The sequence below is a fragment of the Hypanus sabinus genome, chromosome 9, assembly GCF_030144855.1.
Source record: "Hypanus sabinus isolate sHypSab1 chromosome 9, sHypSab1.hap1, whole genome shotgun sequence".
Lineage (NCBI taxonomy): Eukaryota > Metazoa > Chordata > Chondrichthyes > Myliobatiformes > Dasyatidae > Hypanus > Hypanus sabinus.
This window is the reverse complement of record NC_082714.1, coordinates 136,179,715-136,205,525: the sequence shown is the minus strand read 5'-3', so window position 1 is coordinate 136,205,525 and position 25,811 is coordinate 136,179,715. Positions and strand designations below refer to the sequence as shown.

Here is a 25,811-nt window from a genome sequence, read left to right as displayed (position 1 = left end):
CAACATGTCTGTCCATCCATTCCTCTTCTGCCACGATGAGGCCACTCTCAGTTTGAAGGAGGAACACCTCATATTCCACCTGGTAGCCTCCCCAATTGAAGGTATGAACATTGAATTCTCCTGGTAATTCTTCTCCCCTCCCTCTTCCCTCTACATCCATTACCCACTGGCCCCATACCTCTTCCTCTCCTGCCTATCACCTCCCCCTGGTGCCCTTCCTCCTTCCCTTTCTCCCATGGTCCATTCTCATCTCATATCAGACTGCTTCATCTCCAGCCCATTGCCTTTCTCACTCACCTGGCTTCACCTATCACCTTCTAACTTGTACTTCTTCCCCTTCCCGACCTTTTTATTCTGGTGCTTTCTCCCTTCTTTTCCAGTCCTGTTGAAGGATCTCAGTCCAAAATATCAACTGTTTATCAGTTTCATAGATAATGCCTGACCCGCTGAGTTATCCTCCAGCATTTTGTGTGTGTTACCCTGGATTTCCAGTATCTGCTGAATATCTTTTGCTTATGATAAAATCTCTGCAATAGTATTCCTAACAGAAGGCATGTATAAACTTATATTAAATGGAAAATTGCCAATAATTATTCATATTTTTTATAGTGTAGGGAGTGACAAGCCCATACAGGCAGAGTAATTTGTCAACAAAAATATAGAATGACATATGGATTAAACTAACTGTAACAAAAAAAAGTTTGAGTGTTCAATTACAAGTTTTGAAATAAATTATATGAATAGTTATGAAAGTTAAACCAGCCTTCTAGATACATAATAGATTTAACCCTTTTTGAGCTAGTGAAGTGCTAAGATCCCCTTGCACACAGGCAAATAATGCTGTATATTGTATCTGCTTCCCAGCTGGAGTGATAATATCAGTGCGTATGTGTATGTGTGACTGATCTGACATTATGGTTAAACAGTGAATAAAGAATGGCCAGCTAACAAGTTTGTGAACTGAATAAACCAAATCCTGTTTCTTCATTCAATGGTTATTATAATTAAAGATGTTATTAATTTTTGTTATAGTTTTGTTTGGTGCACTAAATACGTACAATTTTAGAAGGAAAATTATCGTTAATTTTGTCTCTAAGGTATCTACCCTATTTTTAGTGTGCTTTTTCTATCCATTTTAATTGAGCTTTCAATTGATTTAATATCATAGATTAATACTTAAGCAAAAAGAAAATAGCTGGAGGTGGATAATAGAGATTGCAGTAGGAATGTACAATTTATTAAAACTTCATTGTTTGATAAGACTGCAGTAAACTTCTACATAAGTTCTCCTATCCTGCCCTAAACCATATCCTTTGATACCACCATAACCTGCCATGAGTACACTGTACTCAATGGCTAAGTCAATTTGGATCGAGAAATCCAAACATTCCCAATCCTCTGAATGAAGTAATACTCTTCACCTCATTACTCAGCCTGAGACAGGGTTTTTGAAGGATTCCTCTGCTTGCTCACATTGACACTTGGCTTTAAACTTGCCAGGAAGATTACCTAACCTTAAGGAAATATAGGCCAATCTCCTTATTGGAAGTCTTCTCATCCCAGGATATCAAAAGCTATTCAAGCTATGTTCGCCAATGCTCTCTGAATTCTTTCAGAAGATATATCCCTTAATTGTCCATTTGACAAATGCTTTGGAAAAGTATGTCTCCAGATACTACCCAGGAGAACAGTGGAATTGTTAATTAAAGTAAATATACTGAATTAAATTCATATAGTAAGAAAATTGTAGGAGGTAAAACCAGTTTTCAAAAGAAATGAATTTTAGGTGACTGAAGAGAGTCATAAAGAGTGTTTGCAGAGATTGGAGGAAAGAATTAGAAAAAAAGTTATGAAATTGAAAATGTGCATGAGGCAATGCATTTAAGAACACATTTCTTGTACTCTGAATAGAAGTCAACTCTGTGGCATAAAATAAAAGTACACTCAGTGGTCACTTTAGTAGGTATGGAACCCAGTGTGGTTTTCTGCTGCTGGAGCCAATCCACTTAAAGGTTTGCTGTGTTCTGTGTGTTCAGAGATGCTCTTCTGCACACCACTATTGTAGCACGTGATTGATTTAAGTTACTCTTGCCTTTCTGCCAGCTTGAACCAGTCTGGCCATTCTCCTCTGAACTCTGTCATTAATTAGCTAGATAGATATCTGATGGATAGGGGAATCAAGGGATATGGGGACAAGGCAGGGACTGGGTATTGATAGTGAATGATCAGCCATTATCTCAGAATGGCGGTGCAGACTCGAGGGGCCAAATGGTCTACTTCTGCACCTATTGTCTATTGTCTATTAACAAACATTTTCACCCACAGAACCACCATTCATTGGGGTTTTTTTTTGCTTTTCACACCATTCTCTATTGAGACCACTGTGTGTGAAACACCCAGTAGATCACCAGTTTTTGAGATACTCTAACCACCCCGTCTTACAACAACAATCATTCTATGGTCAAAATCACATTGATCACATTTCTTCCTAATTCTGATATTTAGTTTGAACGGCAACAGAACCTCTTAACCACGTCTGCATGTTTTTTGTGGTGTGATTGTGGTGTGAAATTGGCTGATATTTGGATTAATAGCAGGTGTACAGGTGTAGCTAATAAAGTGGTCACTGAGTGTATATTTAAGTATAATTTCACAAAGTGGACAAAATAATTTAAATGAAATCTCTAACTGAGTTCTGTATTTTTTTTGCAAGAGATTAGATAGAAGTGAAAAAAAAGTTTCATAAACTGTAATATGCCTTGCAGCACACTATGAAGTCCTTCTGTTCTTTTTCGTAGGCAGTTCCCTGGGATCAAGGATGTCTTAATTCCAGGCTGGTACTTTGGGACCTGAGATAACTAATGAAGCAATGTGGGTATCACAGATGCTCCTGCAGGTGCCGAGCAGACTGTGTGAGTAGTCCGGAAGCTGGTACACTCATTCCTCTATTTTAACTGGACATCTACAGTTTTGGGGAGAAGAGTTTTAAAAAGGAGCATTACACGGAAATCGGCGCATTAGTGGCAGACCAGTCGATTTGTGGTTCATTAGCAGGAACAAATAAAAGTAAAGCAGGATCAAAGCAGAGCAGCCATTGTGTGAGTGGACCAGTGTAGGAGTGGGAACTTGAGGCTTTGGTGAGGAGGCACAGGTAAGTAGCAAGTAAAACTTCTGTAGTGGTTGAATAAAAAGTCACTAAATCACAGCTAATTAAATAAAGGGACGATGCAGGATCAGGTGATGTGCTGTAGCTGCATGATGGTGGATCCCCTTGCGGTTCCTGATGACCACATCTGGCTGCTCGAGGAACTCAGGCTCAAAGTCGATGAACTGGAATCTGAGCTTCGAACTCTGCGGCACATCAGGGAGGGAGAGAGTTTCCTGGGTTCTCTGTTTCAGGAGGTAGTCACACCCATTAGGTTAGCTGCCTCAAATTCGGTCTGTGGTCAGAGACAAGACGGTGTGACTGCAAGTGAGAGGGGAGTGGGATCCAAGAGAAGATGCTGGAGGAGCCTCAGCCCTTGAGTTTGTCCAACAGGTCTGAGATTCTTGCTCCCTGTGTGGATGACAGTGGGGCTGTGAAGGATGAGCAATCTAACTGTGGCACTGTAGTTCAGGGAGCCATTCAACAGGGAGGAGAGAAGAGAAATGCAGTGGTAATCAGGGATATTATAGACAGAGTTCTCTGTCATGAGGATACAGCATCCCGAAGGCTGTGTTGCCTGCCTGGTGCCTGGGTTTGGGACATCTTATCTGACCTGCAGAGGAATTTGCAGTGGGAGGGGAAAGATCCAGTTGTCATGATCCATGTGAGTACCAACAACATAGCTAGAATGAGGAAAGAGGTTGTGCTGAGGGAATTTGAGCAGCTAAGTTAAAGAGCAGAACCAAAAAGGTGGTAATCTCTGGATTACTACCTGAGCCAAGTGCAAATTGGCATAGAGTCAAGAAGTTAAATGCGTGACTCAAGGACTGAGGTGACTCAAGGGTTTGAATTCATGGGAAATTGGCACCAGAATTGGGGAAGGAGGGAGCTGCACCAATGGGATGGGCTCCACCTGAACCGTGATGGGACCTGGATCCTAGAAAATCACATAACTCAGCTGTGGATAGGGCTTTAAACTAAGTAGCAGAGGTGTGGTTCAACAGATTGGAGAAGTATGGATAAAGTAAACAAGAAAAATGTGGATAAAGATAAAGAAAAACTAATCATAAAAAAAGAGAATAGTAAGAGTGGAGTGAAGAAAAGTCAATTGCAAAAGATTACATGATTTTAAAAGCACAATGAGTGTAAGGGCATTTTATTTGAATACCCGTAGTGTCAAAACAAGGTCAGTAAACTTGTGGCTCAAATCAGTACAAAGAAGTATGATTTAGTGGCCATTACAGAGGTGTGGTTGCAGGGTGGAGAGGATTGGGAATTAAATATCCAAGGATATTAGGTAATATGGAAGGGTAGGCAGGAAGGTAAGGGAGGTGGGGCAACACAATTAAAGATGAGATCAGGGCAATAATGAGAGATGATATAAAATCTAAGGAGCAGAGTATTGAATCCACCTGGGTAGGGATTAGGAATAGTAAAGGGAATAAGTCATTGCTGGGAGTTGTCTTTCGACCACCAAATAATAACATTACACTGGCACAGACAATAAACAGAGAAATATCTGAAGCATGTAAGAATGAAACAGCAGTTATCATGGGAGATTTTAACTTGCACATAGATTGGATAAATCAAGTTGGTCGAGGCACTTTTGAGGAGGACTTCATAGAATGCATTCATGATGGCTTTCTTGAATAGCATGTTACTGAACCGGCAAGGGAACGTGCTATCTTGGATCTGTTCCTGTGTAATGAAACAGGTAAAATTAGTGATATTGTAATTAGGGATCCCTCTTGGCAAGAGTGATCACAGTATGATAGAATTTCTCAAACAAATGGAGGGTGCAATAGTTCAATTTAAAACCAGTATATGATTCCTAAACAATGGAGACTACAATGGGATGAGGGAGGATTTGGCTAGTGTAGACCGGGAACACAGGCTATATGGTGGGACACTTGAGGAACAGTAGAAGACTTTCAAAGAGATTTTACATAGTGCTCAACAAAAGTATATACCAGTTAAAAGCAAGGACAGTAAGGGTGTGGAGAGCCCGCCTTGGATAACTAAGGAAATAAAAGAAGGCATCAAACTAAAAGCTCATGTATACAAAGTTGCCAAGAGTAGTGGGAAAGTGGAAGATTGGGAAAAGTTTAAAAAACAACAAAGTACCATTAAGTGAGCAGTAAAGAATGGGAAACTGGATTATTAAAATAAACTAACACAAAATATAAAAACAGATAGTAGAAGTTTTTATAATTATATAAAGCAGAAAAGGGTGGCTAAAGTGAGTGTAGGTCCCTTAGAGGGCAAGAAGGGGTAATTGATATTGGGTAATGAGGAAATGGCCGAGGCTTTGAATGACTATTTTGTGTCGGTCTTCACAGTGGAGGACGTATCTAATGTGCCAACGGGAGATGTTATGAATGGATGGGAGGTAAACACCTCACTACAATAGCTGTTATCAAAGAGGTAGTGTTGGGAAAACTTGTGGGTCTGAAGATAGCTAAGTCCCCTGGTCTTGATGGAATGCATCCCAGGGTACTGAAAGAAATGGCAGAAGTTATAGTAGAGGCTTTGCTGATGATTTTCCAAAATTTTGTGGACACTGGGCAGGACCTGGCAGATTGGAAGATGGCAAATATCACACCGCTGTTCAAAAAAGGATGTTGACAAAAGGCAGGTAACTATAGGCCTGTTAGTTTAACACCTCTGGTTTGAAAATGCTCGAAGCTATCATTAAAAAAGAAATATTGAGGCATCTGGAAAGAAATGGATCCATCAGGCAGACACAGCATGGATTCAGCGAAGTCCTGTTTGACAAACTTAATGGAGTTCTTTGAGGATATATAAGGAGTGCAGTGGATAGAGGGGAACAGATGGACATTATTTACTTGGATTTTCAGAAGGCAGTTGATAAGGTGCCACTTAAAACACTTATCCATAAGATAAGGATGCATATATTTGGAGGTGATGTATTAGGATGGATAGAGGATTGGTTAACTAATAGAAAGCAGAGTGTTGGGATACATGTGCATGAATCACAAAATGTTAGTTTGCAGGTGCAGTAGGCAATCAAGAAGGCAAATGGAATATTGGCCATTGCTGGAGGGATTGTATTTAAGAGCAGGGAGGATATGCAGCAACTGTACAAGGTACTGGTGAGGCCGCAGCTGGAGTACCTTGTGCATTTCTGGTCTCCTTACTTACTGGCTTTGGAGGCTTTGCAGAGGAGGTTTACCAGAGGTGAGTGGGCTAGACTATGAGGAGAGATTGTGTTGCCTGGGACTGTACTTGCTGGAATTCAGAAGAATGAGATGAGAACTTATAGAAACATAAAATTATGAAAGGGATAGATAAGATAGAGGCAGGAAAGTTGTTTCCACTGGTAGGTGAGACTAGAACTAGGGGACATAGCCTCAAGATTCAGGGGAGTAGATTTAGGATGGAGATGAGGGGGAAGTGCTTTTCCAGAGAGTGGGGAATCTGTGGAATTTTCTGCCCAGTGGAGCAGAGGAAGCTACCTCAGTAAATATATTTAAGACAAGGTTGGATAGATTTTTGCATAGTAGGGAAAAGGCAGGTAGATGGAGGTAAGTCCATGGTCAGATGAGCCATGACCTTATTGAATGATGGAGCAGGCTCAACCAAATGGCCTACTCCTGCTCCTATTTTTTATGTTCTTATGTGGGCCTAGGTACTGAACTCAATGAGACACACTAAATGTTGTTTGAGCAGTTGTGGACCAGGGATTCTCTGTGTTCTGTCTCAGCACCAGAAGAAAAATATTCTGAGTTCATAGAGTATGGATTGGAGGAAATGTGTCTCATTTTGAATGGGTTTGGAGTGAGGTGACATAAAATGGAGATAATTAAAAATGGAAACAGTAAAATTACCATCAGCCTGAATGGTGCAGCTGTGGATTTCTCTCCTGCAGTTAAAAGTCAAAGTCAACTTTATGGTCATGTGCACTAATGCCCAGATGCAGTGAAAAACTTACTTGTGGCAATAACATTATATAGCAGTATACACAAGAAAAACACAACTTTTACAAGAATGAACACAAGTAGAACAAAAAGAAGTCCATGCTCAAAGTGGTCACAATGTTGCTAAACTGCACTGATTATGCTTGTACCTGTTGGATCAAGAACCCAGTGATTGAAGGGAAGTAGTTGTGCTTGAACCAGCTGATGTGGAACTGCGGGTGTCGATCTCCTGCTATTTAGTTAGTGTTTGCTTAGTACTTAAGACAACATCCGTGAATATTCAAGATTAGATTAGAGATATAGGAATAGGATGAACTAATCTGATTACTAGTCTACATTGAATGAAAACTACTTTTTGAGCCAAAGGGCCAATTTTCCCACTGATCAGTGTATCTGCATTGAAAGAGCAGACCACATTATCTAATAGCACCTGATGAAATCGAACAAAAGGTTGGTTTATAAAAAAATGAAACAGCGGTCTTTCAGTGGAGAGAGCAAACAATTTAACATTCCAGAGATGTGCCCTTCTTTAAAAAGGTCTTGCAAATCGCAACAGTTAAAATGGAACTGGACAAGTGGGAAACGTGGCTGAGTCACAAGGCGAAAGGATTATGTTAAGGTTGGGCTGAAATAAGACAGTAACGAGTGAAATGCGGAGGCACAATGGGAACTCAAGTTCAGCGGTGACAGATGAGAGAAAACGGTGAGGGAAGAGACCAAACCAGAGGCTACCAAAGTGTTCCTTTGGTGTTCCTAAGCATTTTTGTTTCAAAATACACAATATTTCGTTTTATTTCCCGGGTGTTAATAGTGCTAGCAGTGATGGGCAACACCTTTACCCGAATGGGGTAAATTTGAAGCGCCACTGTGCAAATTACCGGCGATACAAAATAGTCTTCCATTTTCGCGTTTACCTGAGTGCACTGATTTGCGCATTTTCCACATACCAGCCGCTGACACTTGAAAACCGGTTCCACCAGTACTATTACCGACTGTAGAAAGTTCAGAGGACCCACCCCCAAAAGTATACCAGATAAAGCCACGAGTTTAAAACATTCCTACAGGTAGCAATTTGTGTGTATTGATCAATGTTTCGACAGCCTTTTGTTAACAGAAGATACTTAAATCGAGGTTGAAGCAGTTTCATGGAAATCGCAACAAGGCTGGTGAGTGAGAGGGTGCGTGTACCATGGAAGAGACCTTGCGGGGCTGGCTACCTTGTCTGCGGGCACTCTGGGATCTCATCTGGCCTGAAGCCCCAACCTCGAACCCGGTCCAAAGACCCCGACAGATCGCTACTATCTCGGGTCCCCACCTGCAAACTAAGGTGCCGGTGAAACCGGCTCCTGCCGCACCCATTGAAGCCGGACCCATCTACGCTGCTCTGTACGATTTCGAGGCCAGGACCCCAGAGGAGTTGTCACTGAAGAAGGGAGAGAAACTGAGAGTCATCCGGAATGAAGGAGAATACCTATTTGCGCAAAAAAACACCGGTTCCAAAGCTGCCGCACCCCAGGGTTTGGTCCCCACCAATTACGTGAAAATAATCGAGGAAAACCTTGCAAAACAGCCGTGAGTAAATTTGTCAAATCCACCGCGTGCTCCTGCTGGGGCGCTTATTGTGTATTGAAAACGGATGTGTGACCTTTGAATGAAATCAGGCTATTAAGAGAGCGTTCACGCTTTCCTCTTGGTAGAAGGAGGACGCTGGATCATGAAGTTTTATTTCCGTGCGTTTGCTACTTGAGCCGGTATACCAATCCAGGGCCTAAGGGTTTTTAAAAAAATAATAATAATTTAGGGCAGTGTGCTGGAACCATCTCATCCCTGTGGTCAACTCCACCTAATGTTTCTACCTATTGCTCGACGTGTCAGGTGTTAACTTTCATTACCTCCGCAATAAACAAGCCTTAAAACTGTGTCTATGATCAACCTGAATAAAACTTGTTATACTAGTTTGTAAGTACTGTGTGGCCAAACTTCATATGAACTCTATTGCCTGCAACAACTCCAGGTAAGACGTTCAGGGGTCATTTTGTGTTGGCTGGTCTACATTCCTCTGTGTCTCCTTTAGACCTATCACTGGCCCAGAACCCTGTGCCAAGTCCCTAAAATGACAGACCTTTCTGTGCTTATCTAACTTGATCTCTTAATAATCCCTAAATAAGCATCTTCACCTTTGGCAACAGTGTCTTCAATTGCCAAAATCAGGAGTTCAGGGATTCATAAACAATCTCCTCTGTGAACATAGGAGAAATTAATAAGGATCAGGAGTTGGCTGGTCAGAGCTGGAGACTACTCCACCAGTCCTCGAGAATGAGAGTATTGGGCTCTAAGTGTTTTCCCATACACCTGGCCTCCCATACAGCTGAGATGCCTGTCAATTACTGACTTCAGAAGTATATTCACTGTGCCCAACTCTCTGGAGTACTTAGTTACTTAAGCCCTATCACCCCTGCTGGGGCATAGGCTGTCCACAGTAGCTTGCCAGAATCCTCTGTCCAGGGCAAGTCTTTCAGGTTGCTTCAGCTTAGACCATCTTCCTGGTGCATCCTTCCTCTCTTTGGGATGAGGTCCTTAGAGCTTTTGTTGGTATTTCTGTAGCACTGGGTTTTTATGGGATGGGATTGCTGGCCCCAAGCCCAGCCCTCCTCCTTTCACAGCCGGTCTTCGGACCATCCATGGTGGGAATTATCTCTGTGGAGTAGAGAACTCTAAAGATCCATGATTCTCTGAGAGAAGAAATTCTTCCTCATCTGAAATGTTTGGACACTTTTTCTGAAACCAGGTTCCTTATTTCAGAATCAGGTTTATTATCGCTGACATATCTTGTGAAGTTTATTGTTTTGTGGCAGCAATACAGTGCAGACGTAAAAATTGCAACAAGTTAGAATAAATAAATAATGCAGAAGAGGAATAGTGATGTAATATTTATGAACCAAGACAAGAACTGGTGGCAGAGGGAAAAAAGCTGTTTCTAAAACATTGAGTCTGGGCCTTCAAGCTCCTGTTGATAGTAGTAATGAGAAGACATCATGTCCAAGATCACGAGAGTCCTTAATGATAGAAGCCACCTACTTGAGGCCCCAACTTTTGAAGATGTCCTTAATGGTGGGTAAGGTCATGCCCTTGCGATGGTGTTCATTGGAGCCTCCATACCTGGCAGTGATGCAACCAGTCAGAATACTGTACATCTGTAGAAATTTGCTAGAGTCTTTAGTGACATACCTAGTCTCCTCAAACATCAATCCTAAATATTTGTACTTTCTTTAAAGGTGCATGTAGTTTCAAAAAAAAAAATTTAGCTAAGGGAGTCATTGCAAATACCAGCACCAAATAACTCCAGATCTTGGAGTTGTATTCTTGTAAATCAAAGTTTGCTGATGATACTAAATCGAGTGGAAAAGCAAATTGTGCATAACATATGGAGAGTCTGCAGAGAGATATAGATAGGTTATGTGAGTGGGCAAGCATCTGGCAGATGGAGTACAATGTTGGAAAATGAGGAAGGAAAAATGAAAGAGCTGATCATTATTTAAATGGCAAAAAATTGCAGCATGCTGCTGTGTAGAGGGAGTTGGGAGTGCTCATGTATGAATCACAAAAGGGTGATTTGCAGGTGCAGCAGGCTATCAAGAAGGCAAATGGAAAGTTGGCTTTCATTGCTAGAGGGATTGAACTTAAGAGCAGGAGGTTATGCTACAACTGTACAGAGTACTGCTGATACCGCACCTGGAGTACTGCATGCAGTTCTGGTCTCCTTACTTGAGGAAGGATATACTGGCTTTGGAGGCAGTGCAGAGGAGGTTCACCAGATTGATTCCAAAGATGGGGGGGGGGGGGTTAAACCATGAGGAAAGATTGAGTGGTCTGGTATTATACTCACTGGAATTCAGAAGAATGAGAAGAGATCTTATAGAAACATATAAAATTGTGAAAGGGATAGATAAGATAGAGGCAGGAAAGTTATTTCCACTGGTAGGTGAGACTAGAACTAGGGGACATGGCCTCAAGATTGAGGGGAGCAGATTTCGATCAGAGATGAGGAGGAACTGCTTTTCCCAGAGAGTGGTGAATCTGTGGAATTCTCTGCGCAGTGAAGCCGTAGAGGCTACCTCAGTAAATATCTTTAAGACAAGTTTGGATAGATTTTTGTATAGTAGGGGAATTAAGAGTTATGGGGTAAAGACAGATAGGTGGAAATGAGTTCATGGCTAGATCAGCTATGATCTTATTGAATGGTGGAGCAGGCTCAATGGGCCAAATGGCCTACTCCTGCTCCTAATTCTTATGAATTTGTCCTGGGTCTCATATTTGTTAAACCTGTCCTTTTAATCTATGACCCAATCCTTGAGCCATCTAATGATGTGGACAGTTTCTAGTATTAATATATTGTCAATGCTTTCATCTGCATCTAATTTTATGGAGGAATATTGCGGAGATTTGTCTAGTGTTTTCCATTTTCCGTAGCAATCATTCTGACTGAGACTAACAACTAGGCACCCGTTCTGGAAATTTCCTCTATCAAGTGTGAGGCAGTACATCTCCACATAATCAGTCTGGACTAATGTTCCTGGTTGAAGAATGCTTGGATTACTCCACATTAGCATGCATAAATGCATAACAATGAATTGATGCCAAACAGATAAATTAATGACTGCTATTTGGACGAAGTCAGTTTTTGAGCATGCTGCTCCAGAAACAGATTAATCTTGAAGTCCTTTCAAAATTAAAACCCCCTTTTAAAATTTTCCATGTTTCTTAAAAAATCCCATTTCAAGATGGCACTGGTGAAGCACAGTGAGACCTGCTGGCAGCAAAAGCATCTATTAACTACTTTACAATTCGCACTTTTGCCTGAAAAACGATCACTGCAATCAATAGCCTGTAATTTCCCGTTTGGAGTCGAGCTTTTGAACCGCCAGCACGACCTGGCATTTTTGCATGGTGTGAAGTCGCGAAAGTGCAGGAGGGTTGTGGTGTGGTGTGTGTACGGACAAAATTCAGGTGGTGGGGCCCAGGCCTGAGAGCAGGGAACGAGCCAATGTTTGGCTGCTGAAGTGAACTAGGAGGAGATTTGAAGTGGTAGAACCAAGGCAAAACAGAGTTGAGCTGGCGGGGCCTGAGGCCAAAAGCGAGGAGCTCTAAACCCCGTTGTTTAGCCAGTTTAAGTGCCAGGCTAGAATGTAAAGGTCAGGGTGTTGTGTGTTGGCCGGTGTTCAGCTCACTGCTCCACGAGATTTATTCATCTGCACTGAACTGAGGCTGTGGCCTGCAACTAACGGCACCTAGATTGGCTGTGATTGGCCTTACTTTCCTGAATTTTAGTTCTGAATGTTATTTGCTGTTTTCATTGTTCGCAAAATTTATTTTTTTCTGCACATCGTCTTTTTTTTAAAATGGGTTCTGTTGGACTTCTTTGTTTTGTGGTTACTTGTAAGGAGGCGAATTTCAAGATTGCATATATTATACATATTCTGTTAATAAATGTACTTTGAAATCCCTTGCACTGAATTTATTTTCAAAAATGAAATTATCATAGCATTACTAGCATAACATTTAAAATTATGCCTAGTTGTGAAGTTAATTTTTTACCCAGAACAACTTAGACTATTCTTGTCACAACCAAGGATTCGGCAGCACAGCAGGTATGGCAATTGTGGTCATAAATATGCACGCATAAGCTAATTAATACTTCATTGTAATGATATTTAACTCCATTCTTTTGCTGTCACTACATTCGGATATGGCCCAAGTGACACTGAAGAGCGTTGATAGTTCACAGACTTTAATGCAAACAGAACTCGGGGGGGGGGGGAAAAACAATAAACACATGGCCAAACAGGGCCGTTAACTAAACTCTCAAATGAAAAACAAAGCCAACACTGCAGCTGAAAGGAATAACTATAATACCACTAGTCTTCGGAGTCAATTGACTCGACAGTCCAATTTCTCAGGTAAGGCCAATGCAAGCAGACACTGAAACGTTGCTGTGCTTTGCTCAAGTCTTGACAAGGACTACGACAAAATGAATGGAGTTAAATATCATCACAACGGAGTAATAATTAGCTGACGTGTATATTCTCGAGCACAATTAATGTATCTGCTGTGCTGCTGAATTCTGTGGTTGGGACAATTCTGCTAAATAAGCCATTTGGAAATTGCAATTTAGAGTCTGTGTTAAGTATAACCAATAAAGAAGTTACTTTGTTTAAAGATGCACAATCCTTTTCACTGGAAAGTACAAGCATAATATTACATAACCAATCTACAAGGATAATGTAGATGGGACAATGCAAATAATTTACAAGTAGTTTGTTATCTCTGAGGTCTGCTCGAGAACTAGTGTTTTCACTGCTGTCATATCTCTTACATATTATTGTAGAACTTCATTGGATGTGTTTATGTTATACACTTCATTGAATGAATGATGATCATTAAGTTTGGGTTATAATTTCTTTCATGTAGTTTTGTTTATCATAACAAAATGCAGTTGGTTACTTGCTGCATTGTATTCATGAAATTGAATATTTATTCAGGATCCTCCATAGATATGGCACAATCCCATGTCGAGATATCTACATGTGTAATATAGTGTCATATGGCACGCAACATGCTTTTGTTTCTCTTGGGAAATTTTGATTTGCATATGCAGTTCTGGAAGTAGCAAGAACCACACAGAAAGAGGCAAGTTCGATGCAGCCCAGCCTGACCAGTACCATGACTGTGGATTTTAGTTTTTGGGTTATACTACTGGATTTCTACAGCCTTCTTTTGTTATCACTCCCTTATTCCACTACAAATGTCTTTTGAATGTCATCACTTCATCTCAAAGACCCCATCCATATTTCCCAATCCCCACCTGTCCTGACCTGTTCTTTCACAAACTTCATACCCCCACCACTACTGATGCCCTGATCGAACCTTCACAGTCCATCACGACTGAAGAGCGCAACTTGGGGGTGGGGGAGTGGTGGGGAGAAAGAACACACAAGAACAGGACAATGAAAATGTCAGATACATGTTTCAAGACTGTTTAGAACATAGAACAGTACAATTTCTTTGGCCTACAATGTCTGACTATTTAACCTACTTGAAGATCAATCTACCACACTGCATAGCCCTCAATTTTTCTTTCATCTATATGCATATCCAAGAGTTTCTAAAATGCTCCTAATGTATCTACGAGGTGTGATTGATATGTTTGTGGCCTAAGGTAGAAGGAGTCAATTTTAGAAAACCTAACATTTATTTTTCAACATAGTCCCCTCCTACATTTACACACTTCGTCCAGCGGTCGTGGAGCATACGGATCTTAGACCTGCAGAAAGTGTCCACAGATGGGTTATTGATAAGTTCATGGCCTAAGGCAGAAGGAGATGAGTTATACAGCTCTCATGAAGTTAATAACTCATCTCGTTCAACCTTAGACCACAAACTTACCAATCACCCCGACGAGTTATTAACTTCAATCTTTCTGCATAATCAATCAAAGAGTTGAACTGCATGTTCATGTAAAGAGAGCTGTATGACTCATCGCCTACCTAAGGACATGAACTTATCAATCACCCCTGCTGTGGACACTTTCTGGAGGTCCAAGATCCGTATGCTCCACGACCGCTGGACTAAGTGTGTAAATGTCGGAGGGGACTATGTTGAAAAATAAATGTGCTCGGTTTTCTAAAATTGACTCCTTCTACCTCAGGCCACGAACTTATCAATCACCCCTCGTAGCTGTACCACCACCTCTGGCAGTGTGTTCCATGCACTTATCACTATCTGTACAAAGAACCTACCTCTAGCATTCCCCCTATATTTTCCTCCAATCACCTTAAAACTATGCCATTGAAACCCTGGGTTACCTACTCTATCTAAGCCTCTTATCATGATATACAACTTTATCAAGTCTCCTGGCAAGGACTTTGGACCCTCCTGAGTTCAGGAGTAACCCATCCCTTTTGTACAGGTCATACACTCCCCAGAAGAGACTAGTTTGATGGGCAAATTTGAATCCCTGTCCTCTGCGGCAGTTCTTCAGCCACACATTCATCTGTCAAATCGTCTTGTTCTTACCTGATGGATAGGGGAATCAAGGGATATGGGGACAAGGCAGGGACTGGGTATTGATAGTGAATGATCAGCCATAATCTCAGAATGGCGGTGCAGACTCGAGGGGCCGAATGGTCTACTTCTGCACCTATTGTCTATTGTCTATTACCATCAATGGTGCTTGGCACAGGTCAGGGTGGGGAGGTGGGGGAAGGGAGTAATGTTTTAGGTTCATGAAAACCACAGAAATGCTATTAAAGATTTTGATAACCAACAGTGTTTGGATTTATGAAAGGGAAATCGTATTTAGAAAAATTTGCTGGAAACTCTTGAGGAACAGAGCAAAAGGAATAAGGACAAGACAGATATTGAAGGTATAGACAAGGTAAATGCAGTCTTTTTCCACTGAGGTTAGGTGGGATTACAACCAAAGGTCATGGTTTAAGGATGAAAGGTGAAACATTTAAGGGGAACATGAGGGGAAACTTCTTCACTCAAGGGTCATGAGAGTGTGGAATGAGATGCCAGCACAAATAGACAATAGACAATAGGTGCAGAAGTAGACCATTCGGATATCCATCAGATATCTATCCAGCTCCTTCTTGAAAGCATCCAGAGAATTGGCCTCCACCGTCTTCCGAGGCAGTGCATTCCACACCTCCACAACTCTCTGGGAGAAGAAGCTCTTCCTCAACTCTGTTTTAAATAACTGACCTCTTATTCTCAATCCATGCCCTCTGGTACTGGACTCTCCCAACATCCGGAACATATTTCCTTTCTCAATCCTATCAAATCCTTTAATTATCTTAAACGTTTCAATCAGATCCCCTCTCAATCTCCTCAATTCCAGTGTGTACAAGCCCAATCTCTCCAATCTCTCTGCGTAAGACAGCCCTGCCATCCCAGGAATCAACCTAGTGAATCTACGCTGCACTTCCTCAATTGCCAGAATGTCCTTCCTTAAACCTGGAGACCAAAACTGTACACAATATTCCAGGTGTGGTCTCACCAGGGCCCTGTACAAATGCAAAAGAACATCCTTGCTCTTGTATTCAATTCCCCTTGTAACAAAGGCCAACATTCCATTTGCCCTCTTCACAGCCTGTTGCACTTGCTCATTCACCTTCATTGACTGGTGAACTAGGACTCCTAGGTCTCTTTGCATTTCTCCCTTACCTAACTCAACACCGTTCAGACAATACTCTGCCCTCTTGTTCCAGCTTCCAAAGTGGATAACTTCACATTTATTCACATTGAATGACATCTGCCAAATGGTGCATGTGAGCTCAATGTCAACATTTAAGAGAAGGTCAGATAGATACGTAGATAGTAGGGGTACAGAAGGCTATAGTACAGTGCAATAAATGGGAATAGGTTTTGGCATGGACTAGATGGGCTGAAGGGCCTGTTTCTGTGCTGTACTTCTCTATGACAGTTTATGTGGTGTATTTAGACTTTAAGAAGCTTTTTAAACAGTGCCATATAGAACTAAGATTATACGAGGGGTGATTGATAAGTTTGTTGCCTAAGGTAGAAGGAGTCAATTTTAGAAAACCTAGCACATTTATTTTTCAACATAGTCAGTCCCCTCCTACATTTACACACTTAGATCAGCAGTCATGGAGCATACAGATCTTGGACCTCCAGAAAGTGTCCACAGACGGGTGATTGATAAGTTTGTGGCCAAAAGTAGAAAGAGATGAGTTATACAGCTCTTGTTACATGCACATGCAGGATAACTCTTTGAGTGATTATGCAGAAAGTTTGAAGTTAATAATTCATTTCCTTCTACTTTAGGCCATAAACTTATCAGTCACCACTGATGGATTATTAACTGATGAGTTATTACTTCCAACTTTCTGCATAATCACTCAAAGAGTTGACCTGCATGTGCATGTAATGAGAGCTGTATAACTCATCTCCTTCCACCTTAGGCCACAAACCTATCAATCACCCCTGCTGTGGACATTTTCTGGAGGTCCAAGATCCGTATGCTCCACGACCGCTGGACTAAGTGTGTAAATGTAGGAGGGGACTATGTTGAAAAATAAATGTGCTAGGTTTTCTAAAATTGCCTCCTTCTACCTCAGGCCACGAACTTATCAATTACCCCTTGTAAATTGTCATGGAATGAAGATTGACTAATGGACAGAGAGCACAGAATAAGTAAATCAGTTTTGGATGATCAGGTTGGTGAAGTGATGCAGCATTCATTGCTTGAAGCCCCAGCTATTCAGAATCTAAAGGCTTTCCCATGATAATGAAAGGGTTTCATTCTTTACATATGCCCATTAGTCAGAAAATATACAACATTCACTTGTTATGGCATCCAAGTTGTAATGAATACCATTTTAAATAAAACACTTAAGACCGATAAGAAAGAGTAATTACCAAAAGTGGAAAGTGAGGGGAGACTAGTTATGCTGTTCTAGGATTGAATATATGTACTTAAGAATTTTATATTTAAGTGAGGTTGCAAGAGCTCATTTGTATGTAGGGTAATCTACTAGTTTATAACCTGTACCAGTGACTTGGATGAATAGGTTGAGTTCAACAGAGCCAACAACTGGACAGAAGAGTTAATGTGAGAAGGACATAGAGCAGTTTCAATGACATATAGATCAGTTTAGTAAAGGTTTAGCAAGCAAACTAAGAATTTTACTGCAAGCGGATTTGGGTGCTGCAATTAAGTGGGCCATGGTACGATTGCATCTGGATTATCATACACAGTTCTGAGACTAAGAAAGGATATACTTGTGAGTGCAGCAATTTTTTGCATTACTTAAGAGATTGTGACTGAAATCTGTCAATTTCTGCACCTGTAATTGCAACTTCAAAAGAATGCATAAACCACATTGCCTGTACTCCTTCCAGTAACCATGACTCTAAACCAGTGGTTCCCAACCTTTTTTTGGCCATGCCCCATCTAATCACCTCTAAAATCCTGATGCCCCCTGTGGTGATATATAATTCTTATTATTCAAAAAGTGAACTCCTATTCACCTGGAGGAAGCCTAAAAGACCACTAACTTGGTTTAAACAAGCTCCCAAAGAACGTGGCATTCATGAAAGAGAAAAATAAAAGAACCAAAGGACTGTTAAAGTTCTGAGGAAGAAATTACTAAGAAATTGTAAAAAAAAAAGAACATTAAGTGATATTAAAATAATAATAAATAAATAAAACAATGCCGATTCGTTTCTACAGCATACAAAGACAGATACACTGTTTAAAAGAGATGACACAATGTACACACCTTCACACCACCAAGAACCGAAAGCTACTGCAAAAAGCAGCATTGGCGCAACCTCATACGAGTTTCTTGCGCGTTTGGACTTGTTCATTCGTTCCTTGCTACATCAGTCAATTCATTAATTTAATTATGAAAGCCATTTGATGGTTGTAATGATGGTGATACACTATATATACAGTACACACGCAATTACACATGCACATACACACAAGTACTTTTATGTATGCATACTGTATATACACATATGTATTAACTCGCACACACACTCATACTCACACAGACTTACTAGAAAAAATTCACTGTTAATAACTCATTCTCGAATTGCTCCCCTTAAAAATCAAATTACCCTCCTGTTGGGCGTACGCCCCACATTGGGAACCACTGCTCTAAACGTATGTACATGTGTCTCTCAGTATATGAGCAATATCTCACTTTGCCATATATTCTTACCTAAGATGCACTTAGTGTACAGCTACAGACAACACATGTACATATAGTTTGTCTAATTACTTCATGAAAACTTCCTGCATCCCAGATAGGAACACAGCCTACTTAGTAAGTTAACACTTACTATCTAATAAATACTCTCTTATTACTTATTCCATTCTTCCTCACAAACTGAGTATCAACACTCTTTACCACTTTATATCCTATCTAAAGTCTTCCTGCCCACTCTCTTAATGTGTATTCAGAAGAATTACAACATGTTATGGCATTTCACATCTTATTTGTTCACATAAGTAACATTTCGCAACATACTTGGATACATTATTCCAATGGTGTACAAAGTTGAAGGGAAGATTAAAATAACAATTTAAAGTACTTCCTAATCCACTTGTAATTACAAGTTTCAATTTAAGCATATAAACAAAAATTCATATTTTAAAATCACACATAAAGGCACACATTTAAACTTGCTGTACACTCCTGGTCCGTGTATCAATGCAGCTATAAAGAAGGCAAGACAGTGGCTATATTTCATTTGGAGTTTGAAGGGATTTGGTTTGTCAACTAAAACATCTATAGATGTACCATGAAGAGCATTCTGACAGGCTGCATCACTGTCTGGTATGGGGGGTGGGGGGAAGGGGGGGTGCTACTGCTCAGGACCGAAAGAAGTTGCAGAAAGTGGTAAAATTAGTTAGCTCCATCTTGGGTACTAACCTCCATAGTATCCAGACATCTTCAGGGAGCAGTGCCTCAGAAAGGCAACATCCATTATTAAGAACCCCCATCACGCATGGCATGCCCTCTTCTCACTGTTACCATTGGGAAGGAGGTACAGAAACCTGAAGGCACACACGCATCGATTCAGGAACAGCTTCTTCTCCCCTGCCATACGATTCCTAAATGGACATTGAACCCATGAGCAGTACATCATTTTTTTAATGTATATTATTTCTATTTTATATACATCTACTGTAATTGATTTACTTTTTTTCTTCTTGCTATGTTATCAAGTATTGCGCTGAACTGCTGCTGCTAAGTTAACAAAATACATGCCACATGCCGGTGATAAAAAGCCTGATTCTGACTCTGAAATGCTATAATGTGTTGAATGTATACAGTAGGTACTTTTGTACAGCTTGAGGGAAACCAGTCTACTAACGTCAGAATTTATTTTCACTATTGCCAGATGCATATTGCTTTAAGAGTGTTATCAGTGATTGGGCTACACTGTGAGCCATCTGTAACTATAGAAACCTCTGACCTTGGGCCCAGTGAGACAGGATAGGAATGTAAATTAACGTACTGACAACAGAAAAAGGTAAACTTCACTGATGTAATTTTGGAAATCATACTCCATCAAGGCAAAGTGTAGAAGTTGAACAGATTTCCACTGAAGGCACGGCTTTAGTTGAAATACTTCCCAATTTAAATCCATTATTTATTCTGGATATTGGTAAACAAGCTCGTGCTGTTTTATATTCCTGAAGAGATGCTAATTCTTCACAAGCAACAAACTTGCTTGTCACACAACACAAAGATACTGCCACTTAAGCTGCTTCTGAGAAGATAGTACTAATATTTGCTGACAGGAAAAACTGCATGAAGATCTTCAGCTGATCTAAAATGTCATTTACCAATTCTTAGCATGCAGTGCTAAGCAGTCATATAATTCATACTTTCTAAAAAATGAAAAATGCTTACTCAAGCATTGCATACACGCTGTTAACAAGCAGTATTGCTCAGAATCTTTATTGGTGAACTACTGATATTTCACAGCAATAAATAAAGCAATTTTGTAGCTTACTACCATGCGAATTTGATTCTTTCTGTCTCATATTTAAGACAAATTGCAGGGCAGAGAATTATCAAGTAAGATCAACATTTTAAATGGATTTTAATATATTGGTAAATGGTATCATTTACCAATATATTCATTAAATCTGGCAAGCTAACACTTGTACATGTTGTTAGCTTTCCATTTCTCCTGCATCAATTCCTTCCCCACTGTAAGGCATTTTTTTGTTTCCCTACCGCACCACACTGTTCCTGCTGCTTCTCTCTGACTGTTTCCGTCTCCTTTATTAGTCATGTCTCCTTCCTTCTTCTCCAATTTAATTACCAAATTATTTTCCCACCATTCCCGTTATTCGTTTTCCTTTCTCGCTATCATTTATGTAGTTAATGACTACTTAAAATCACACACTCACTCACCATTCCTATTCTCACTGCACTCCCAAAACAGATGGATTAGAGATTAGAGATTTGTTCACTCTCAATCTTCAATTACTTTGTTTACCTAAGAAGCTCTGTTTGCATATTAAATTTATTTAGAGGACTACTGAGAGGACTGCACATACAAGGGGCGAGTGATCAGTTTGTGGCCTAAAGTAGAAGGAATCAATTTTAGAAAACTTAGCACATTTATTTTTCAACATAATCCCCTCCTACATGTACACACTTAGTCCAGCGGTCATGGAGCATACGGATCCCTTCTTTGTAGAAGTGGTCCACAGCAGGGGTGAGTGATAAGTTTGTGGCCTAAGGTAGAAGGAAGTGAGTTATACAGCTCTCATTACATGCACGTGCAGTTCAACTCTTTGAGTGAAAATGCAGAAAGTTTGGTTAATAACTCATTTCCTTCTACCCAAGGGCACAAACTTATCAATCACCCCATGCTGTGGACCACTTCTGAAGGTCCAAGACACCAACTTCTACAAAGAGGTGATCCATATGCTCCATAACCACTGGACTAAGTGTGTAAATGTAGGAAAAATAAATGAGCTAGGTTTTCTAAAATTGGCTCTTTCTACCTTAGGCCATGAACTTATCAATCACCCCTCATACACTATCTTCAAAACTCTGTTAAGATGAATCAAATGCAGCTTTCCTTTCATAAATCCATATTGAATCTGCCTAGTCTGTTTAATTTCCAAGTGTCCTCATTCCTATTTCTATATAAAAGATGTTGTAGATTGTAACAGTAATAATGTCATTATTTCTAATAATCACCAAATGCTAGGAGTACTAATACACTAAAATCATAAAAATCATTACAAAAGAATGATCTTATAGCAAATCACACGTTATTTATTACTCTATTCAAAAATCAGAAAATGCACACAAAATGTTGGGGGAACTCAGTAGGCCTCAGTACTCAGCAGCTATGGAAAAGGGTGAACAGTTGATGCTTCAGGTCGAGACCCTTCACCAGGATTGGAAAAAAATGAGATTAGAAGTTGGAGTAGGAAGGTGGAGGGCAGAGGAAAATCAGAAAACTCCCATTAGATCAGGGGTTCCCAACCTTTTTTTTTATGCCACGGACTAATACCATTAAGCAAAGGGTCCATGGACCAGAGGATGTGAACTCCTGCATTAGATAAATGTAAAAGAGTGTGCCGATAATATCAATTGCTAGAAAATTATTGAGCAGAGCATATCGCAGTACCAATCAATAAGAAACATTTTTATTAAGTGAGATTAGAGAGACACGACAGGTGAAGCAATCAAACTAATTCTAAACTGCTAGAACACAGCATTTCATTTGTCTTCACTGATAGCTTTGATCGCAGAACGTGAGTAATGACTACCTCTAGTCCATTGCTCAGTAAAGGGATAAATTGGGCTGCACTTTAAGGCAATTGTGAGTCAAGAAATTACTTTAGGTGTACAGTTAAGAAATAGGAGGCTACTTTGTAAAGTTGATGTATTGAATAAAATTTGCACCATAAATCACTGGATTAAATGGCATTCTTAAATGATACCTTGGTTTGTGTGAAAGCTCCCACCAAGTTAGGGTCATATAAAATAGAGGTAGTTGGTTTGATAAATTAGCTGAAGGGATCTATTTTGAGTATCAGCTTAAAAACTTTTGTTTTAAAATGGGATGTGAGCCAGTAGATAATGTCCAGTGGGGACCAGTACTCCAAATTAAATCTAGCCAATTTTATATTTGATTTGCAGCGAACTGCAGGTTTTGCTATTCAGCAATTCTGCAGTTTTAAACTGGCTCATGCCCAATAAAAATCATCATCAAAAGGTAAAAACCTTTTTTATGCCATTGACCAGGACAATTAAGCAAGGGGTCCATGGACCCCAGGTTGAGAAACCCTGCAATATACCCATTCTCGGCAACGTAGAACACTTTTTAGAATTTGTAGACTCATGACAGTACATTTGATTATGGCAGTAATTAGCTATCTCATCCAAGGAAGGTAGCAAGCTTAACCTCAAATCTTTCCTATCTGTTCCAGAACAGCTTTAAGGAAATGCAGATACCATTGTGAACTATTGAACAAAGGAGCATGGGGTAAAATAACCCAATATATGAAAATAATCCTTATAGTAAGAGTGATAATAAAGGAAATAGCTTAACTAAGTTTTCTCGCTCTCTGTAATAGAATAGAGTGATAGGTTTTTGCTGATGTATGTCTTAGGAGAAATATAAATTAAATACTACCCTGAAATTTGCTAATAATTTTACTAAACCAAATATAATAGATATTTTACATTTAAATACATTCCATCTATAATCACTCTTCGACAGGTAACTTTTCAATTATAATATTTTCACACCAAAAATGCAAACACTATCAGTGATGTAGTTGAAATTTGAGTTTTGAATAAGTTTGTGGAATAGATATGTGGAAGGTAGTTTATTAAATCTTTATTTTTGTTAAATTCTGAGGAACAAACATACCACGTTGACAGCATAATGTCTCGTACATTTCTATTCTACTGATTTAACCAATGATTCATACTTAAAATGTAGTTTTATATGAATAAAATTTATTGCTCATAATATGACAGAACTTCCTGTAATAATTTAGTCTAATTACATCATTTGGGTGGCAGTGTAGAGGTAAGTCTTTATTAAAGGCACTCCTTTCCTCCCCAGCCTGTAGGTCGCCCTTGGGCAAGATGTAGAACTGCTTAGCCCATACCCCTTCCTCCCCCCCCCCCAAAAGATCATGGTCACATGAAGCCATGAGAGCAGATGGTGGATGGTTGTAAAAGCAGCTGGTACATATCACATGTCCTGGTTATGCTGGGGTCACCCGACTTGTAAAGACACTGCCCAGAAAAAGGCAATGGCAAACCACTTCTGTAGAAAGGTTTGCCAAGAACAATAATGGTCGCACGATGCAGCACATAATGAAGATGTATTACATAATAAGGGTAACGTAGCCTATCTTTGTTAAGTGAAGCAGTTTGCATGTAACTGATTTGTGTCAATTTTATGCTGAAACATGCAAAAACCCATTTGTCTTAGCAGCAACCCAAGCACCAGATCAACTCGTTTGAGCTTCCTGCATTTAAAGTAATGATTTAAGCCCACTGAAATGCAGCATGGCCAGAAATCAGCTAAGAATGACATTACTGAAATGTTTGGCCTTTGTTTAAAATTGCAAAGGAATTTACTGCCACATATTTCTGACTGAGAACTACACTTAAATCCCTTTCAGATTCAATGCCTTAAATATTTTGAAAGCACTCTTCCTCCAACTGGGGATTTAACAGTGCCAGGCAGATGGAATGCATTTCCAAGCAGAGCACTTAGCTCTTTTCTCATCAATGATGCTAAAGGAGGCATAGATGCAGGAAGCTGAGACCTTGGCATCATTGTAGGACATAATCCACTCAAATTACCTGCTTTGTCTGCTTCTACTGTGTATATTTTTTATGAATTTTGTGTTGTTAACATGTTGGAAATTCTAATTAACCAATTATCTATAAATTATGTAATTTGAGTATAAATAAAACAAAAATTCCATACCTAACTACAACTCAGAAACTGATCGGAAAGCTGAGCCTACTGGGCCTGAACACCTCCTTCTGCAAATGGATCCTAGACTTTCTGACTGGGAGACCTCAGCCAGCCAAATTGGGAGCAGTATCTCCAATACCATCACACTGAGCATGGGGGTCTCCCAGGGCTGTGTGTTTAGTCCACTGCTGTTCACTCTGCTGACCCACGACTGTGCTGCAACACACAGCTCAAACCACATCATCAAGTTCGCTGATGACACGACTGCGGTGGGTCTCATCAGCAAGAACGACGAGTCAGCTTACAGAGAGGAGGCGCAGTGGCTGACGGACTGGTGCAGAACCAACAACCTGTCTCTCAATGTGAACAAAACAAAAGAGATGGTTGTTGACTTCAGAAGGGCACGGAGCAACCACTCCCCGCTGAACATCGACGGCTCCTCGATAGAGATCATAAAGAGCACCAAATTTCTTCACCTGACAGAGAATCTCACCTGGTCCCTCAACACCAGCTCCATAACAAAGAAAGCCCAGCAGTGTCTCTACTTTTTGCGAAGGCTGAGGAAAGTCCATCTCCCACCCCCCCCCCCATCCTCATCACATTCTACAGGGGTTGTATTGAGAGCATCCTGAGCAGCTGCATCACTGCCTGGATCGGAAATTGCACCATCTCAGATCACAAGACCCTGCAGCGGATAGTGAGGTCAGCTGAGATCATTGGGATCTCTCTTCCTGCCATCACGGACATTTACACTACACGCTGCATCGGCAAAGGAAACAGCATTATGAAGGACCCCATGCACCCCTCATACAATCTCTTCTCCCTCCTGTCATCCGGGAAAAGGCTCCGAAGCATTCAGGTTCTCACGACCAGACTAATTAACAGTTTCTTCCCCTAAACTATCAGACTCCTCAGTACCCAAAGCCTGGACTGACACCTTGCCCTACTGTCCTGTTTATTATTTATTGTAAATGCCTGCACTTTTTTTGTGCACTTTATGCAGACCTGTGTAGGTCTGTAGTTTAGTGTAGCATTCTCTGTGTTTTTTTTAAATTACGTAGTTCAGTCTAGTTTTTGTACTGTGTCGTGTAACATCATGGTCCTGAAAAAACGTCTCGTTTTTACTATGCACTGTACCAGCAGTTATGGTTGAAATGACAATAAAAGTGACTTGACTTGACAAGGTTGTTTCTGTGTGCTGGAAAGCTCAGATT

At 40.4% G+C, this 25,811-nt stretch overlaps 1 protein-coding gene across 3 annotated transcripts in view; it reads left to right on the top strand.

Moving 5' to 3' along the window:
* Window positions 1-8,078: 8,078 nt before the first annotated feature.
* LOC132399838 (tyrosine-protein kinase Srms-like) overlaps window positions 8,079-25,811 on the top strand; it is a 44,269-nt gene continuing 26,536 nt past the window's right edge. For 2 of the 3 annotated variants that reach the window (XM_059980652.1, XM_059980651.1), the window contains exon 1: window positions 8,079-8,655. In XM_059980652.1, coding sequence (XP_059836635.1) covers window positions 8,273-8,655 — 383 coding nt within the window. In that variant the 5' untranslated portion in view covers window positions 8,079-8,272. Of the gene's footprint in view, window positions 8,656-8,995; window positions 9,098-25,811 lie in introns of those variants that run through there. The other variant, XM_059980653.1, reaches the window with a different exon arrangement.